Source organism: Pseudopodoces humilis, chromosome 3, assembly GCF_049639895.1.
Source record: "Pseudopodoces humilis isolate 2021_Gansu_Grassland_sample_001 chromosome 3, ASM4963989v1, whole genome shotgun sequence".
Classification (NCBI taxonomy): Eukaryota; Metazoa; Chordata; class Aves; order Passeriformes; family Paridae; genus Pseudopodoces; species Pseudopodoces humilis.
In genome coordinates, this window is record NC_142202.1 from 43691232 (window position 1) to 43710311 (window position 19080).

The following is a 19080-nucleotide window of genomic DNA, read 5'->3' on the forward strand; positions in this document are numbered from 1 at the left end:
TAATTCTTGTCTCCCCCTTCCCATCCTGCCACAACCTTGTCTACTGACAGTTTTCCTTTCATTTTTGTGAATGGCAATGTTTTCTTCTCTCCACCCCTCAAAAAATGTGCCATCCTTTTGTTAAAAGTTTCCCTTCATTTTCTTGCACTCTGACTCCGTCAACATTTTTTATATAATTTACAACCTGTCTACCTTGAAATCCATTTTGAACCTGTGAATTTACTGCCCATTCCTTGCTTAGCTGTGGGTCTTTTTCTTCCTCTTCCATCACAGATCCAGATTCTTCTCTTCCTTGCCTTTTAAATAGTTTTTTTACAGCTAATATGTTCTCAGTGTCTATTGTACTGTGACCAACACTGTACTGGATCCTCTTCTGAGTCCCTTTTAAAGGGTTACAGGAGGAAGGAGTAACAGTACTGTGCTTATTTCCTGATGTTCAAATATAGTTAGAAAGCAGAGAAAGTATGATTTCAAGAAGAACAAGAATAATCAGGCAGTAACAGTATTTTAAAAACAGAAGTAGGCTTTTTTTCTTTTAATAAAAGCAAGAAGATCTAGCTGTAATTCATAATACAGAAAGGACAGAGACAGGTATTTTGGGGTTCTCCCACAAAAGCAGGGATTTCATCCACATTGCAGAAGCCAGTACTGAATGCAGACTATCAGAGTTGATCACAAAGTAAAAACAGTTTATCTGAATAATGACTAAAGCCAAGATAATTACTCTGCTGACAAGAGTATCCTGGAACGTTTGCAGACTGAACACATCCTAAAAGAAAGGGGTATAAGGCTAGGAGAAAGGCATAACATCCTCCTTTAAGCTGAAAAACTGAATAACATCAGAAGCTCTCTACTTAAGCGTTATGTTCATGTGCATACAATATGACATAAGGCCTCAAAACACACTTCAAGACAGTTGAATCTAGGAGAGAGTCAGAAGCCTCAATAATAAAACTCTTTCTTTTGGAGTCACCTTTTAGGAAATAAATTATTTCCACTCTGAGTTATCAGTATTTCCAATGCATTTAGTGGATGTAAATGGCATTTTTATCTCCTGCTGATCAAGAAAGTTTGGGTTGCAGAAGTTAGCTTACATGTTATTCTATATGAGTTTTCATTAAATGACTTCATGAACTCACACAGGTATTGCATAACCATACATAACCCACTGCTTTGCCCAGAGAGAGCAAAAGTAACAGGCTTAATTTCAGTGAAGAGTTTCAGGATTCTCTGGAATACCTAGGTCTCTCTATGGAGAAGCAGGAAAACAAAAAAAACCCTTTGCTAAACAACTTAAATCTAATGCATGGATATGTGAGAACAGTTGCATTAGAAAAATTTACCTTTTCCATAGAAGAACTTGCGGTAATAATATGCTCCAAGATCGATGTGCTCTATGATGTAACGCTTCACTTTCTCTCTGTGAATGGACTGGTTTTCTCTTGGTACTTCCAGTACTGAAACACCAGCATTTGTGCAATGGGAACTCAGAGAGGACTCAAAAGAACAACTTTCACCTGAAGAAAAAGATGCTGAATTTGCCCTAGAAAGTGCAATCCGTCTATCTCCTTCCCCACCAGTTTCATTCCTGAAATAAGGGCAACTCAGTACTAAATCATTGCTTTTCCCATCGCCCTCATCAGCATCTAAATTCTCTTTTGAATTGAGGTCCTCTTTGCTTCCCAAGGGAGATTCACAGTTTCCAGTCTGGCCCGCTGGCATCTGAGTTTGTGACGCAGCTGAAGCCCCAGTGGTGATATTTTTTCTTTTTCCTACATTGACTCTGGTAGCCATTGCTTCATTTATGTTAAACAAAACGCTCTGGACATCATAATGTGCAAAACATTTCTGACAGTTCCAAGAACGAACATTTCTCTCAAGTCTATCATCCAGGTCTGATGAAAACTTAAAAGTCTCATGCTCACTTTTAACTGTTCGCAATTTTCTAAAGAGAGATGTTTCTACTGCTTCTGATTTCAGTCTCCTCTTGAAAGATTTCTCCCTGTCTCGACCAATAAGTAGGGCACTATCCATATAATCCAACCCAGAAATCCTGACAAACTCTCCCCTGGAAATCTGTGCAGCAGCATGTAGACTCGGAGAAACCGTAGGATCACAGTGGAAAAACTCAGAAAATCCAAAAGGAGCAAGGGTTTTATGTTCAAAATTTTCCACTCTGTATCCTCTCAGCATTGCAAAAAAATTTTCCCCTGACAAGCCTTGTCTATCAATTGAAGAAGTACTGCCATATTCTCTGTGAAGAGCTGCTCCAGTATTTGGGTTAACAGCATTTTGGTCTAACACATCTTCAGCATCAATATCACTTATTGTCACATCACTGTTGCTTCTCTGCCTTATGGGATGAAGTCCCCTTTGAGGTGAATGAACAAAAAGATCTCCAATTGAATACTTTCCCTCTGTAAATTCCAGTTCTAGCTCTTCTTGCTGTTCATCACTTTGGTCATTTTGTCCATTTGGAAGTACTGAGCCAACACCTTCGTAACTGGCTGGAGGTCTGTTTTCCCAAGCAGCTTTACTCAGCTCCTTAGAGCAATCCTTTTTAGGAGGCCATTCAGATACCCTTGCTCGAACACCCATTTTAGGCACGGCTGGTGTACCATTTGTTTGATTATTTTCAGCTTTGCTAGAGGCATTTGAAGAAACAGGAGGACCCATGCTACCGTTCAAGGCTTTAAGTTTTCTAGCGAAATAATCATCAGATTGCATGCTTCTTGAAGACTCCCTGAACTTGGAGGAAGTTCTGCTAACCTTGTGCTTATCTTCTTGCAAAGACCTTTGATCACTCATGTCCAGTCAGTGGGAGGGGAACCACTACTATTGCATAAATTTACTGTTACATTTGTTATTACATCGTCTTTTATGGGCCAATAAACTGCAATATAAAAATACTGTTACAGCCTTCCCACAGGTGCAGGCAGGGACCTCAGTGTACCATTTTCGCACAATTTCTGTCAGGAGAGCAATCTCAAAATGTTTCTTTCAGTTCAGATGCATTCAGTTCAGTATTAATCCAGACAAATTTCTTAAATCTGTTCATAAGGGGGAAAAAAAAAAGAAAAAAGAAGAGTGTTAAAATGTTTATAGCCAATAATAGTAAGTTTCCACTGTTGCTTGTATATAAATAATGCCCCATGAAACTGGATACATCTAAAGTGACTTGTTTTGCATAGTTTTCTATCCATGGACTCCTTAAAACCCAGCAAATGTAGTAATTCCAATTTTTCATGTGATTCCACAGGATGTGAGCAGCTCGAACCTGCATGTCTCCTGGGCTCCCCAGCATGTGCACAAGCAGAATAGCCACAGACAATGCTCTCTGCATTCCCTGCAATGCTGACAGCAACTTTGACATCTACTCCTTGTCTGATCACTGGGGTTTGTTTACATAACATCTAAGACACCTTTTTCCCAAGCTTTCCTGAAAATGGTTAATGCACACAGGAGTGTTGGGGCAAGATTGGTAGAAAATGTAAGTAAAATATGTGGAGCAGATAGGACCTTCTACAGAGAGATGTGTTTTGCCCCATTTAAAAGAACATTTTAACGATAAGTAATTGTGCCACTATGATTAATTCAGCAAATTAATGTATTTTGTTTCCTTCCCCTTCTCTCTTCCCAAAGGGAGGTTTACTTACATTCCTTTCTTTGGAGTGCAAACTGTGTAAAAACTGTGTATTTAGCTGTGTAAAACAGTTACAGTTGTTTCTGATATGTTTTATTCCTCTGGTTGGAAATCCAGACTGTTAAGCCAGTTATTTTGATAAAGAACATGCCCTTTTTCTTCCGTAAATAAGAGAAGATAGTAGCTCTATTGATAAACCTCAACTTGATTACAAAATTGGAACTGTTAGAATATAAAAATACTCTTCAATAGTCTTAAGAATGACCATGACTCATGCTGTGAAGATTCATTTGCAGGCAGAGTCCCCATCCATTAATCTATTGCATAAAAGCAGATTAAAACAAGAGACAAGATGGAATGCTGCGTACTTCTTCAGATTTTATTCCTTGAACAAAAAATTATCTTTTGGGATGCTGCAAATAAGGGCAATATGCATTTACCAGAGACTAAAAAGAAGTCAGGTTAAATTAGCTTGGAATATGAATTCTCCCTTGATTTCAATGAAGAGATGAGGTAGTAAGAGGAGTTCAGAAGATGAATGTATTTCTCCTACACTCAATGTATTAAAAATTCCTTGGAGGATGAGGAGGAAGGATGAGACAAGGGCCAAGGGAATAATATAAATTTAAATGTGATGCTTTATTTTTTTCTGCTTGTCAGAAATCAACAGAAATTGTGTTTGATATAGCAAATTTTAGAAGACTTCTGCAGTAATGAGGTAACAAACACAAGTTTTACTTCAGCACTCCCATAATGGCTATGGTTTGTCTGCGACCAGCAGTAGAAACTGCTGACAATTCCAATAACAATGTATCCCTGAAGCTTACTTGCACTCCATACAAATTCCTTAATGGCCAATGAAGACAATTAAATGGGTTCCTTACAGAAGTCCAAAAGATTATTTAAACAACTGACATATTCAGAGAAATAGCACTTGAAATGTGATAAGTAGGATTTTTAAACACTGACTTATGAAAACACTACACAAAAAGAAAAATATTGGTCAAAGAATCATAGAATGGTTTGGGTTGCAACGGAACTTAAAGATCATCAACTCCCCTGGCATGTACAGGGACACCTTCCACTAGACTAGGCTGCTCAGAGCCACATCCAACCTGGCCTTGAATGCTTCCAGGGATGGGGGATCCACAGCTTCCCTGGACAACCTGTTCCAGTGCCTCACCAACCTCATAATGAAGAATTTCTTCCTAATATCTAATCTCTTTCAATTTAAGACATTTAATCCTCATCCAGTCACTGTGTGACCTTCCCTTTCCAGCTCTCTTGTAGGTCCCTTTTAGGTACTGGGAGGCCAGAGTTAGGTTTCCTTGGAGCCATCTCTTTTCCAGGCTGAACAACCCCAACTCTCTCAGCCTTTCCTCACAGGAGATGATCCACTGCCCTGATCATCTTCATGGCCTCCTCTGGACCTACTCCAACAAGTCTATGTCCCTCTTGTGCTAGGACCCCAGAGCTGGATGCAGAGTTCCAGCTGGGGTCTCACCAGAGCAGAGCAGAGGGGCAGAATCCCCTCCTTCCCCTGCTGCCCACACTGCTTTGGATGCAGCCCAAGGATGTGTTTGGCTTCCTGAGCTGCAAGGACACATTGCTGGGTCATGTCCAGCTTTTCCTTCACCAATAACCCAAAGACTTCTTTGCAGGACTGCTCTCAGATATGTCAACATGCTCAACATTTTTGGAGTACAAGTAATACTGCAAAGATGAAAAAGAAGAAAATTCTTTGTGAATTAACATGAACAGCTGACAGCTTTTTAATCATCTCTTAGACTGTTCTTTATACAATCATAGAGATGGAAGAAGCCTTTGCTAAATAAAAACTCTGAAGGAAAACTAAACTATCCCAGAAACATCTTTTCTGTTTCTGCCATAATACAGAAGAGTGAGAGTAAGTTTAACTTCACATACTGGGAAAGGTATTTAACTTCGTATTAAAGGTTAATTCAATTTTCTTCGAAATTATGGTGAATTACATCTTCTAGCCTTCCTACTCTTTCCTACATAAAAGCCATTCATAGAAGTCATTAGTTTATGCATTTTTAAATAAAAAATAATCTCTTAAAAATAGGGAAAAAGTATCAGGTAAGAAAAGGCTATCTTGCAAAAATTCCATTCTTTTCTTCTCTTGTGTTAGCCCTTTTTCATCATATACATTTCTGCAAAAGTAGTGAATTGGACCAGAAGCATAATGAAGCTTGAAATGAAACTGGAGATGAGGTGGTGGGAAGCAGAAGGAAAGAGCAATAGATGGGCACTACCACCCCACTTACTTTCAATCCAAATCCACAACACAATAATTTACTGTTTGGCCTCACAAACATCTCTATTTGTGGAATGCAGCAGAAAGTCTGAAGACCACAGGAAAGCAAGACTTTTTTTTCTCTGATGGTGGTGGTAGTTTAAATACTTGATGAAGTATAGCCTGAGTATTTTAACAGAGGCGCAGGACTTTAACAAATAATTCATTTTCTTTACAGTGCAAAGCTGGCATGATGAGACTAAAGAAACACCTGTTTGGAAACACAGATTGATATTTTATTGGAAACAGTAATGTTTGAAGAAGTGATGCGATATATTGTTGTAAAATTAACATTGTTAAATTTTTTTCCTGATCTGAAATTGGCTGATTTGAAAAAAAATCTGCCTGTTTTTAACATGACTGACCCTTTCTGTAAATTCCTGTACAGCATGTTCTGGCTGACAGCTGACTTATGCTGATGCATAGCACTACAACCTCATGTTATCTGTTGTTAAAGATTTTCTCTCACCACAGTAAGAATTCACCAACTCACAAATATTGCACTGACGTTGATACTACTTATTGTAAACCAATTTTTTTTGTTGTTGTTGAATTTAATGAACTACTATTTCTACAAAGAACGATGTCAATATGATCATGAGTACCCTTCTCTTCAGACCTGTACAGCTCTTTTGGTCAAGTTCTTCACTTCCCTCTCTTTTCATCTCACCCTAGCATTGAAGAATGGAATCAGTGACAGATAAGGTCAAAAAAGAAAAGCTGGATGCCTCCCCTGCTGTTGTGCTCCTGCCAACCCTTCCCACTAAGACTGCTGGATGTTATGCAAATAACTTAAGTTCCTTCCACACAGCTACAAAGACTTCCTTCTGAGCTCAATACAGCAGCTGGTTTGTTAGCTACAGTTACAGTTCTTTAACATGGAACGATTCCAAGTTTCCTGGGGACCTGGATATGTGCCCACAAATGTTCCTGTGCCAGTAGCGGAGCAATGAATAAGAACTGTGCTATTGGACTATCCTGTCAAAAGGAGGTTGTTTGGTAACGCTGCCTCATGTCAGCCTTGATAGATGGAAATGAATTATTTAAGAAGTCTTTCTGTGATCATTTTGTTGATCAAGACTTTGGAAATCTGCCCCTATTATTATGTAATGCTATCATCCTAAAAAAGAATGCATAATTTGGATGAAAGCATTAATCTCTACTATTTATCAAGATGACAATTCTATACACCATGACTCTCAAGCTCTACTAATCTTAAAAAAATGGGAAGTGCAATTCGATAAAACAGGAGTATAGGCAGTAATAATATGCCAAAAGCTGAAGATCCAACATTTAATTTGCATTCAATTGGTTCTACAAAGCCTTTTCTGTGTATCCCTCCAGTTAGTTTCCAGTCTTCAAAGAAACACATAGTGGGGTTGTGGCTTTATGTATTTCACTGGGACAGCACAGCAGCAGCTAAACAATGGGGAATCCAAAGTTTGCAAGAAAATTCTGCACATGCCTTCAAGTGCAATGAAAAAGAAGAGTGCAAGGGACAAATGAACATGGTTTCTAAGGTGCTTGTATTTTCATAAGTTCTAGAAGAGATATCTCACTGAACAAATCTGTCACAAGGTCTGTCATAAAGATCCCTCACAAAACTAGGATGGCCACTAGAAAACAGTAAGTATTTTTTGAAAAAAATGACAAAAGAGTAGGAAAGAAGTTTTAATTCAAGTTCAGACTTTGTTTTTGTTTTTTTTTTTAAAAAAGACTACATTATCAAGTGTTCTTAGGTTTACATGTTTTAATGTATCTGTGTTAACAGCACCTATTTCTTAATGATTTCTTAATATTCTTGATAGTTCCTAAAAGAACCATCCAATTTTCAAAAGCAAAGCTACAGCTATATCTGGTTTTCAACCAATGCTTTTGTGTGTTCAAGTCAGAGAATTCTGATCACACTAAACAGTGATATCATATCACACGACAGCTGATTATGATGTCACACAGGAGAATTATTACTGCAGATAGTAGTATGAAAAAGAAAAATTAGTTCTTCATGATTTTGCCCTTTTTTTCATGCAAATGTCTTTAGAAAACGATGATATTTAAGTGTAATTGTCTTTAAATAGAATATTTCTTTCAAAGTTTTCCATAGGGCTCAGTGAATATTAAAGAATAACACTAAACTATAATTGAGCCACTTATTCAGATTGCAGCTGTGGAAAATGGATTGGAAATAATACAATGAACAAATTATGAGCAGAGCTCATGAAAAAAATAACGGTTTAAATTATGGTACATCAAATTTACAACTAAAGCTATAACTACTACAGTATAAATGGTTACTTCAGATATGCGTATTTCAGATACTTGATTAATATGCAGACATAGAAAAGAGACAGAAGAACATTGGGAAGACCCTCATTTGACAAATGGAAATACAGATGAGCTGCTCTGTTGTGAACATTTGTTGCAAACTTCCTTAGCTATGCTCTGTTTCTTTACATTTATAGTCTCTGTAAGTGAAATTTCAGAGGAGAAACTGAAAAAAACCTTTTGTTGAAATGACATATTTACAGAGATGTATCCACAAACAATCATGGGGAGTGGGAGGGAGGGAAGGAGCTTTAGCTAAGAGTGACAACAGCCTACATGATTCTCAGCGTTGGTGTAAGGCCATCAATTTTCTTCGCGAAACAGTGGAATTGCACTGGTTTTGGACTCTCACAAGACTTTGGGTAAAAAATAAAAATAAAAAACCCCATACTCTTGTTCTTCAAGCATAGTTCCCTTCTCCAGCAAAGAGAAGATGGAAGATGAACATAAATATTGAAAAAGAGATGCAGCAGAACTTTGAATTTCACATCTGTTCGGTGCTGTTCAATGAAAGGTGTTTTAAGGGAGAGACCTTTCCGATCATAACTGCTCTCCTTCAATAAGGGACTAAGAAAAATCTCATGACCATCTGCAGAAATAATTGTGTAAGATGGAAGAGCAAATAGACCCTTTAAAATGTTAGATTTTGTTTACCTCATGGTCAAGACCCCACACCTGCCGTCTTACCATGTCCAGAGAAAATATTTTCATAAACCCCATTTTCCAACTGCTAAATGCAAAACTCAATACTGTGCATCAGTTTGGTTGTTTTTAAACACACTGCAACCATTCAGTGAAAAAAACCAAACCAACAAACAAAAAAAGGCCATTACAAAAGATGCACTTTCTTTGGTGTAACTCAGTACACCAAAGAATATCTATCACAAAGTTCCAGCAGCTTCCCTTTAGCTTATCTTTTATTACTTTTCCTGAATATGTGATCCTACACTTTTTATCTCAATTCATGCTCTGTTCAGTTAAAAAAAACACTGCTTAAGTTTTTCATCAAGCAACCTAGGTTACCTCTCAGTGAACATCAGTGTTTTGTACAGAGCTATTACTGACCATAGCCTCACTGCCATTAATTTTAAACCTTCTGTTAGAAATCACCTTCTGTTACTGAAAAATATGTTTAGACAAATTTGTGACTTTCTGCACTGCATTTTCTTAGAATATTAACACCAATATTCTATTGTTCCATTAACACAAGATTTGACAGAGATGCATTAAGGCTAATTTGATCTCCAGAACCAACTGGATATCCTCCTATTCTCACAGCTCTTAAGCAGAGCTCAATTACAAAACTGGAACTGAAGCTGTATCTTATTCAGGTTTAACCACGTAAAGTAACAGAGTTTAAACAACAGCAAAACTACCACTGACAAACACACTGAGAATCTTTCATTTGAGTTCTTCTAGTTCAGTTCAGTTATTTTTAACTGAAATTATGAAACTTAAAGCACAGTAAAGCCTACAACATAAAATAATTTATGAATTAAAAAGGAAACATTTTAACAGAAAGTCTTAGACCAAAGAATTGTTCCAGGAAAGGGTTGAAAAGCTATACATACATACATATATATATTTTTCATATATATGTATATATATAAATATGTATATATAATTGACTGCTTATTATTCCAAGGGGAGGGGACATGTATCAAACTCCTCATAGATTATTAACTCATAACATTTTTTGACAGTCTTTAACAACTGCAATTAGAAGTTATTTGACCTGTCAGTCAAATTCTGGTATCAGTGAAAATCAGAAATAATCCCACATTTTCCAAACTCTCTTTGTTTCTTTTAATTCTTTTCATTCAAGAACCTAGATGTCAAAGGGCAGGAATAACAAAAAAGAACCCAAGTTATTGTGTATTAAATAATCTGGTTTCTACAGGGAGACTAAAAAGACATCCAGAACACATTTTACATACATTCATCCAGTCTGACATACTAAAACATTTCCCTGCTTTAAAGAATTTAGAGATACTTATGCCTGTTCCTCAAAAACATTTCACAGTAATTAAAATTTCCTCATAGATTTATCCTTAAAATACTAGTAAAGCAGAACTTTAATTCTAGTTTCATCTTTGAAAATGAAGAATCTTCAACACATAATGATACAAGTATGTCATAACAAGATTCATACAAAAAAATAGCAGTCAGCAGATAAATACAAATAAATTTTGCATAATACTTTATATATCCAGTGTAGTTTGAGATCTTATAAAGAAGGGAGCAAAAATCTCTTTGCATGATATGTACTTTTCCTCAGCCAGTAGAACCGATTCAGTAACAGAGTTCACATTAGACAAAGCATGAATTATTCTGAAAGGGTAAAGATGACTCATTTTCAGTTATAATACAGAAATACTGCACTGAAGCAAGTTCCACTCAAAAAGCAACAACAACAAAAAAAAAAGTGGTCTTCTCAAGCAAGCTGGGCAACATCTGAAACCTCAGTAGAAACAGCAGTGTCTACAGGCTCAGAAATGGTCAAAAGTCAAATTCTCAAAAGATTGTTGAGTTGTCTCTTCCTGCATGAATGTATGTATTCTCATTTAAATTGCATAATCCAAGGCAGGGACTGTTCCTTTGTCCACTGTATGGGATGCCAAACACTGTAATAACCCATTGGGTGAACAACAAGTGCACCAAGCCTCTGCTAGAGGCAAAGCTTACACAGATAAAGACAGCACTGGTGCAGCCTCTTCACATTATTCAGAGACAAAGAAAAGGACAACCAATTGTATGTGCACCTGCATAACAGCACCAAAAGAGAAATACAGCACCTGTAAACCGACTAGCTGCAGAGCATACAGAAAGGAGCGTATTCAGATTGTATGCTGAGAAAGGAACATACACATGTTCCATTTCAAAACAAACTTTTTATCAAGTTGTTAACAAACATTTACAAGTACTATAAATGCTGTCTTTTATGCAGTTCTTATAAAATACTGGCAGAAACAAAAAGGAACTCAGTGATTTAGAAGAGTACTGCAGTATTTTAAAACAAAGAAAAGAACATATTCTACCTTTTCCCATAATTAGTCACATGAGAAATTATTTCTTCTAGTTCTAGCTCAGCATACAGAACTGAAATTCCAATTGAAAAGTGCCCTGCCCAAGAGCAGGCATAGAGAAAACCAGAGGGAAAAACTGACAAGAAGCAACCCACTTAATATTAAGAAATATCCATTTAATTAAAAAAAAAGACACACTGTAAGATTTTTTGTCCTTACAAAATATAACTAATTGATACAGATGAAATGATGCGTTTGAAAAATTAGAAGTACTTGAATAACACCATAGTATCATAATTATCAATCTTCAAAATTTTAAAACTTCATGAGTGGAAACAGATTTCTAACAAAAATATGCTCAGATAGATTTCCGACAATGCACTACAGAAAACAGATGATTTTGGAATAGGTATGCAAGGCTGTTCCCACATAGTGCATACAATTGCTTTTGATTATTCTGAAAAAAAATAGGAATACTGAAGTTGGCACCTCTTTAGCTATCTGAATGAATGGGTTTTAATTAAAAGTTGATAGGAAAGTAGAGATGTGCTAACATTTTGACTGTTATTTCATATTCCGAGGTAGAAATTTGGAAGAAGGTTCGGAAGCTGCACCGAAGTTGAATAAGGACTCTAATACTGCAAAAGGAGATAGTGTTCAGAAAGAGATAAGATTGCAAGCTTTGGTGGTTTCTCAGAGACAGTATGTCATAAAAGCTCGTGAGGCAGTTTCACTTTTAGTAAGTCTAGTATAGTGAGGCACAAAATAAAGCTTTTTCATCCACTCAGTGAAAAGATGAAATAAAACATCTATTAAACAGCTGAGGCTGCCTATTCCACAAAGGAGGTTCCAGATGCTGACACTACCCAAGAAAGCTTTTGGAATGTACTAAGCCGTTTTTAGCTGGAACAAGAAAGTTCTTTTACATATTTCCATTATAACTGTGTCTCTCAGTAAAAAATGCTGTTCAGGATGGAGCACTGATTAAGCCTGCCACGCTCACATCAGCAATGTCAGACCTAAGCACTCACTCGGATTCCGTGGCATGACCTTACTAACCCAAACACTCTCACCTCCAGGGATCACCAAACTCCTCCAAACAGCAAACCACTTACAACATAGTGCAACTTCTACCAGAAATACTCATTCCAGTGCATACAGCTTTTAAAGGCATCTAAGTTTTTGAAGTAGAAAGGAAGAGACTCCCTAGAGCAGCGACACGCTCAGTACATCCGTCAATGAGTGAAACAGCCAAAGACGGCACATGGATTTTAGTCATGGGTACACAATGGCTTGAAAACTCACTACTTCATTCCAAAAACCTTCTGCTTTGACACATTACCATCAGTGACTTCTATTACCAAATGGGAACCAGCATTCCAAAGTGGTTTTAGTGGTATAAAACAAAAGGACTCTAAATGATAAATGATAAAAGATTAAACTGTCATTCTGCTCATGTTCATGAGAAATGTGTATGCCATCCAGCAGGTTTCCATATATACATATTTGCAGCAGACCTTGCTAGCTCAAAATAACCAGATTTTTGCATTTAAACTGTAAATATATATATATATATTACAGATAACTTTTCAAATGACAATTAGTTATATAAGACTTTTGGTACCAGGCAATATATGGATACGATACTAATACTCAGCGCCTACAAAATTACAATATTTTGTTACATATACTATTTTATCCAATTTCCTGTTGTACATAGAAATTTGAGTGAAAATTGCAGTGATTCAAACAAGATTCAAGAAACTTTGCTAAATGCACATTTTGGTTATATATTGTCTATTGACTATTAAAGATATGTCCATGTTCTTGAGTTTTTCTGTACTAACACTATGATGACACTTGAGTTTGTCTGCCAAAGCACCTCAATTTCTATAGGAGTCATTCTATTAGAAAGGGTCCAAAAAGCTAACACCATTTCTTCTAACAAGTTGCAACATTTGGGCCAAGAGGCAATCAGAAAGTGGATAAATGCTGTTTTAGAAGTTCAAGTTAATTCATTTCTAGAGGAAAAGAAGTGCTTGAGTCCACTTCACTACTAAAGCAAAGGAGAATTCTTATAACCTCTCCCACTGCAAAAGTTCACAGCAAGGAGAAACACTCAAAACCACTGTCTATGAGAACAGAGAAACACTGCCTGTGACAACTCAAAACATTCTGCTGCTCTAGTTAACATGTCTTAACTGTTCACTAAGAAGTACAGAATCATATTCTAAGGAAAAAAAGAGAAATAAAGCTATTATTTCTCTTTATGTTTTCAAGAAAGTAAAACAGGAAGTAGGTTTTCTGTCATGTCATTTGGCAGTAGAGTGGCTCTGATATCACAGCTCTGAATTATTTTGAGTATTAATGAAGGAAGTGGTTGATTAAAGAAAAATAAGTTTTAAAGAAAAAGGAAACGTGAGCATGAGTCATTAGTGTTTTTTTATGGAAACCGGTTTAGTCTGGCCTTGATTCTTTATCAGCTGGCAGGAATTGTGAGATAGTACAAACTGATAATAATACTGGCCAGTTTTAGGAGCCTTAGCTTCAAGCTGACTGAGGATCTGCAGTTTCAGATGTCAGCAAGTAATTTCTCGGGTACTTCTGCATCACCGTAGAGCTATAAAATGTCACTTCACATCACCATGCACCAAGATCTGTTTTTAAAACCTGTACTTTGAGAAAAGAAGTTTCACTTCTTTGTATTCTTCCTCCCTGAAACAAAAGAACAGGAGTTCCATATAGAAACCAAGTATGCTGAAATCTATGGTGGCCATAATGCACTTGATTCATACAGCCTTACTACGTAGAAACAATTTTGTTCTTAATTTTACACAGTAAATTTAGAAAACAGACTTAATATTAACAATATACATTAAATATTTTGGCAGTTACCAAGTAACTTGGTAACTTGTGTCCACATGACATTTCCAAGCATATGCAATTGGGCCTGGACCACCTGGCACTGAACAATTCAGCTTGGGCAAACAAGTGCCTCTCTGAGACAGCCACCCTCTAAGGCTGGTTGTTCCACAGCTTTGTGCAGTAACTCTTCTTTTTTCCAATGAATAGGATCTTTTTACATAATTCCAGATATAAACAGAAGAACAGTAGCTGGAGTGAAGGAATTGTTAGCAGAATATTGTTCTTCATTTTTCATCAGTCCACTCAAATTTGGCACAACTTGATAGCAATAAAATGTCACTGCCATCTGTTCAGTGATCATTTGATATCCATCTAGAAACAAATAGCTGCTAAGCTAAAAAATTTGTTCTCAATGAGGGCTATAATAGAAAATAATTTTGTTAAAGCTTTATGTCAACTTTATGGAACACCTCCTTCTGCTTCCCCCTTGAATTAAAAAAACAACAAAACACAAAAATAACCAAACCCACCCCAAACAGTAAGATTGTATTATCATTACTCTACAGTTTTGCTTTAGTTTACTAAGCTGAGATGCTTAGTAAATGCCTGAGAACTTTCTGGAGTTGTTCTGCTGAGAAAATATGCTATATATTTCATTTTAAACAGGAAAAAATGAAAAGCCTTCTTCAAAAATACAGCGTGGAAACACATCTTTCAAATATTCTGAGTCAGAGAGGCAAGATCTCATTTTTCTAGACTGGAAAGAAGACACCTTGTTGTGTAAATGTATTTCCCAGACAAAGTCATCATCATGACTAGGGTTAAGGAATGCAGATATTCAGAGCTGTATTCCTTTATGTGAGAGATACATTAGAGAAAATGTCTATAAGCTTTTCTTGATTCTTAGCTGAAAGCCATAACCATGCCAATATCTTCCCAATTTTACTGTTTTGTGATAAAGAGCTAAAAGGCAAACATTTTTGAAAATGAAGTCTTGCTTTAAGGTGACTTACTGAAATGTTCAAGAATCAGTAATTTACCTTTAAATAGACCTCTGAGCACACTAAGAAATAGCACTATCAGGAACCATGAAAAACATAACTCTGGTCCACTTTTGGGAAGCATGGGGAACGCTAATTTTAAATTCATATTCATCTGGAATGATTTGCTTTTATAGGGCCAATTTTGTTTTAACTTTTGCTTTAAAATTCTGATTACATAACACCCCATCCAATAAATCAGACACTGAATTTTATATTTGATTTATCAAGTTCTGTTCCTTATGTAAATGAAAACGTTCAAATAGGAGGGTATAATTAACTGATCCAAAGTGTTCACACACAGGCATAGTAATGCAGTGTAGGCATTGTAAAAACTCTGCCTCTGAATTCCATTATTGGCTTTGATTTAGCACAAAGTTTTGGGTCAGCCAACAAACTGTATATCATTTATACAGACCACACATTTTTGGAACTGCTTTAACTTTCTGTCAGTCCAGATCTCCCTCTTTTTGAAAGCATATTTGCATAATAGAAACTACAGATCTATTTCAAAATCCAAATTTAGAGAGGAACAATCACATTTGCTATGTTTCTGACTGTTAGAAAGCTCATATTGGATTACAAAAGAAACAACACATTTGACATAAACTACCTGAATGGCATTACCTCTCCTTCGCAATACACAGTCAACTACTTACCAGTAAAATCCATAGATTATTTTTCCCCAAAATACAGATCATTATTAAATAAATAATATTTTCTTTATAACCTAGATAACCTTTATAACTGACTGCATATTTGTCAACACATTATGAATTGCTTACAAAGGGTCTCAGCTATTCATGTCAACATTATGTATGATCCTTTAAGAAAAATATCCTTACCTAGGGCAATTTATAACATGACTGGTTTTAAATAATATTCTACAGGATCTGCCCAGCTAGCTTTTTTAAACTCAATAAATGTACATGAGGATAAAAAAAATGTCAATTCTTGAGCAAAAGAACCTAATGCCAAAGTCTCACGAATTGTATTTCAGCACATAGCACCATTAACCAGGCTGTCCTGTTTCAGTGGGAAGGGTTTTTTTAATGCATATTTATATCTCAAAAACAAATACTATGGGTATAGTTTTCTTTCCATTCAAAGATAGTGTACATCTGCATGCCATGTTTGGTGGATAACACCAGGAATTCCTTGCCTCTCATGATGTGGTTCCGTATTTAATCCAGTGTGCTTCTTCACTTCCTCTTTTCTCTATTTCCATACACTTGGCACCATGCATTCACCAAATCCTACCCAATTAATGCAGTATTTTCCATCTCAATCCATATGCATATCATCCTCCATTCAAGGAGTACAAACAAGACACGTGAACATGTGTTAGGCTCATGACACCCTTTGGACTGGAATGACGGTGCTCACAGATAACCCTTATTCAGGCATAGCTAGGCAGAATGAAAGCAGGCCAATAAAGTAAACTATGATGCTAGGCAAAGTTAAGATGGTTAGGGTAGTTATCAACCCTTAATTGAATTTGTAGGCACTTACAGAGATGGAAAAAGCCAGCAGCTTTGCCAACCGCCACTCAAAAACTCCCACTCCATCTTCTTTGTTTCCACCCCAAACAATTGGTTTCTTCTCACTGACTGCTAAAACCACCCGGAATCCAAACCCCTGTTCAAAATCGTCTGTTATCAAGGAGTGATCTGTTTGGTCCTGGCATGTTCAGACTCCTAAACTATCATAAAAAGGAAAATAAACATCCTGTATCATTGTCTTCATCGAAGCCCATTTCTTGCTCTTTCATAAATATCCTTTTCTTTGTCCTTTCCAAGGTCTACCAGTCTGACAAAAGTCCAGCTTTCCAACACAGCATTTAAGTTCATCTGACTTCAAAAGCATGTCTTGGCTGTAGCTTTATCTAGAAATACTCACTTTGGGTTCTATTTAATTCTGCCATTTTATTACTCATTCCCTCTCTGAATATTTCGTCATCTTTGATATCACTATTACTCCTCTACTGTCACTTCCTTTATCTCATTATTTTTCCTCCTCCTTAGTATCTTCCTAAAGTATCAACAATCCTTTTTCTCCCAGGACACATCTTTTTGGTATCCAAGTCAGTCAGTTGAGACACTGTACAACAGTACCCTTATCAGTTACCTCAGCCTCCTTTATCCTTCCCAGGAAAACTATGGGATTCCTTTTTACATGTTCACTATGCTGTATGACTCTTCAAATGCTTCTTTTCCTCTGAATAAGAAGGGTCTGTACCTACATTCAACAGTTAATACCATGTGTTACTCTAAGGTGATAATCCATTCCTCCACCTCCTGTCAAAACCAAGGCAAAACAAATATGTACTTCAATATGTTCTTAATGTCAGTAAATTATCTAGTTCAAACAATAGCCTGGAGAAGATTCCAATGAACAAAATCCTTCAGAAACTACTCTGTCATCAACCCTGTCAATTACAAAAATAAGAAAACAAATAAGATACTAAAGATCACAAATTATGTATTTTTAGTATAGATAAACTAAAACAAGGCCATACAAAGGAAAACAGAATATATAGTAGCCATTGTGGTCCTATATCATACTTTTAAAAACTAGAATTATTTTTAATGATATTTCTCATTTTTCAGCTATTTTTTTAGAGGAAATAGAACAGATTTATATGGCCTTTGCTTTAAAAAACCTAATTAATAAATACCCTCATAAACTCATTAAAGCTACTTGAAAGTGTTAAATGAATATTTGAGTTTAAATACAGGTTGCTACTTACAAACTTCAAAGATACATATCAAAGCCATGAAAAAACTCCAACAAAGGTAACATGTAAGAGGAAAAAAATTCAAAAACGCTTGTATCAGGGATACAAGAAATACCTGTTCTTGATCAAAGTATCTCATCAATGGCAGAACCCATCTTGAAGCTGAAATGAAAATGCCAGATTACTTTGCCACATCTTCCTGCAAAACTGTGTGACCATTTTCCCTTGGATTCCAGGGGTTTCATTCTGTTCCCCATCTATGTCTTCAAGATTCACCCTGCTCCTCAGGGTACCAAAGAACACCTGGTCTTGCTATTAAAGACTGAGGCAAAGAAGGCATTGAGTAACTCAGCTTTTTCCTCATCCTTTGTCACTACGCTTCCCCCTACTCCCAACAAAGGCTGGAAAAAGAATGTCAATGTAGGAGTTCTTTTTACACTTGGTTCTCAAACAAGTTACAAGTCTTAGGACTATTTGCTGAATCTCTTAATTTTAAATCAATTTTAATAAACCCAGTTTTTCAAGCAGATACCAGCAACATTTGTAACTAAGTTAGAAAAAAGCATGTTATAAAACAAACACACGAAAACGGAATTCAATTTGCTGATATTCAATTAATTGTTCCTACACACACAATGACTCTACTTTCAAATGAGATGGGATTCAATGCATGATGCAAACTGCTTTGCACATAAAAAAAAAGTTGGGTGAAACTGCTATAGTAGCATATTGTGCTTAAGCTAAACAAGACAGGCATTATTTCCACTGAACTCTCCAGAACCCCAGTGCCAGTGTGAAGTAACTGGGGAAAGAGCACACATTAACATAAAAATTCTGAGTCCACTGGAGAAAAGCAGCTTTGTGGAAACTGTAGAACCAAACTACAAATACAGAAAAAATTATCTAATATTGCTACACAGTATAACACAGCAAACATCTTCCTACCCTGAAATACTCGGAGAAGGATATAAATTTGAGTTTGATTTGTTTTGGTACTGTTAGGGTTTTGTGTTGGGTCTTTTTGTTTGTGGGTTGGTTGGTTTGCTTTTTTTGGGAAGAGGGCTGTTTGATTTTTGTTTTTAGAAAAAAGGTTATTTTATTAATTAAAAAATGAGTACAATCTGTTC

At 36.3% G+C, this 19080-nt stretch overlaps 1 protein-coding gene across 3 annotated transcripts in view; it reads right to left on the reverse strand.

Annotated features, from left to right (window-relative positions):
* The window catches only part of SIPA1L2 (signal induced proliferation associated 1 like 2), a 127020-nt gene that overhangs the window by 70703 nt on the left and 37237 nt on the right, over positions 1-19080 (reverse strand). For all 3 annotated transcript variants that reach the window (XM_014263642.2, XM_014263641.2, XM_088052883.1), the window contains exon 3: positions 1344-3050. In XM_014263642.2, coding sequence (XP_014119117.2) covers positions 1344-2808 — 1465 coding nt within the window. In that variant the 5' untranslated portion in view covers positions 2809-3050. The remainder of the gene's footprint in view (positions 1-1343; positions 3051-19080) is intronic.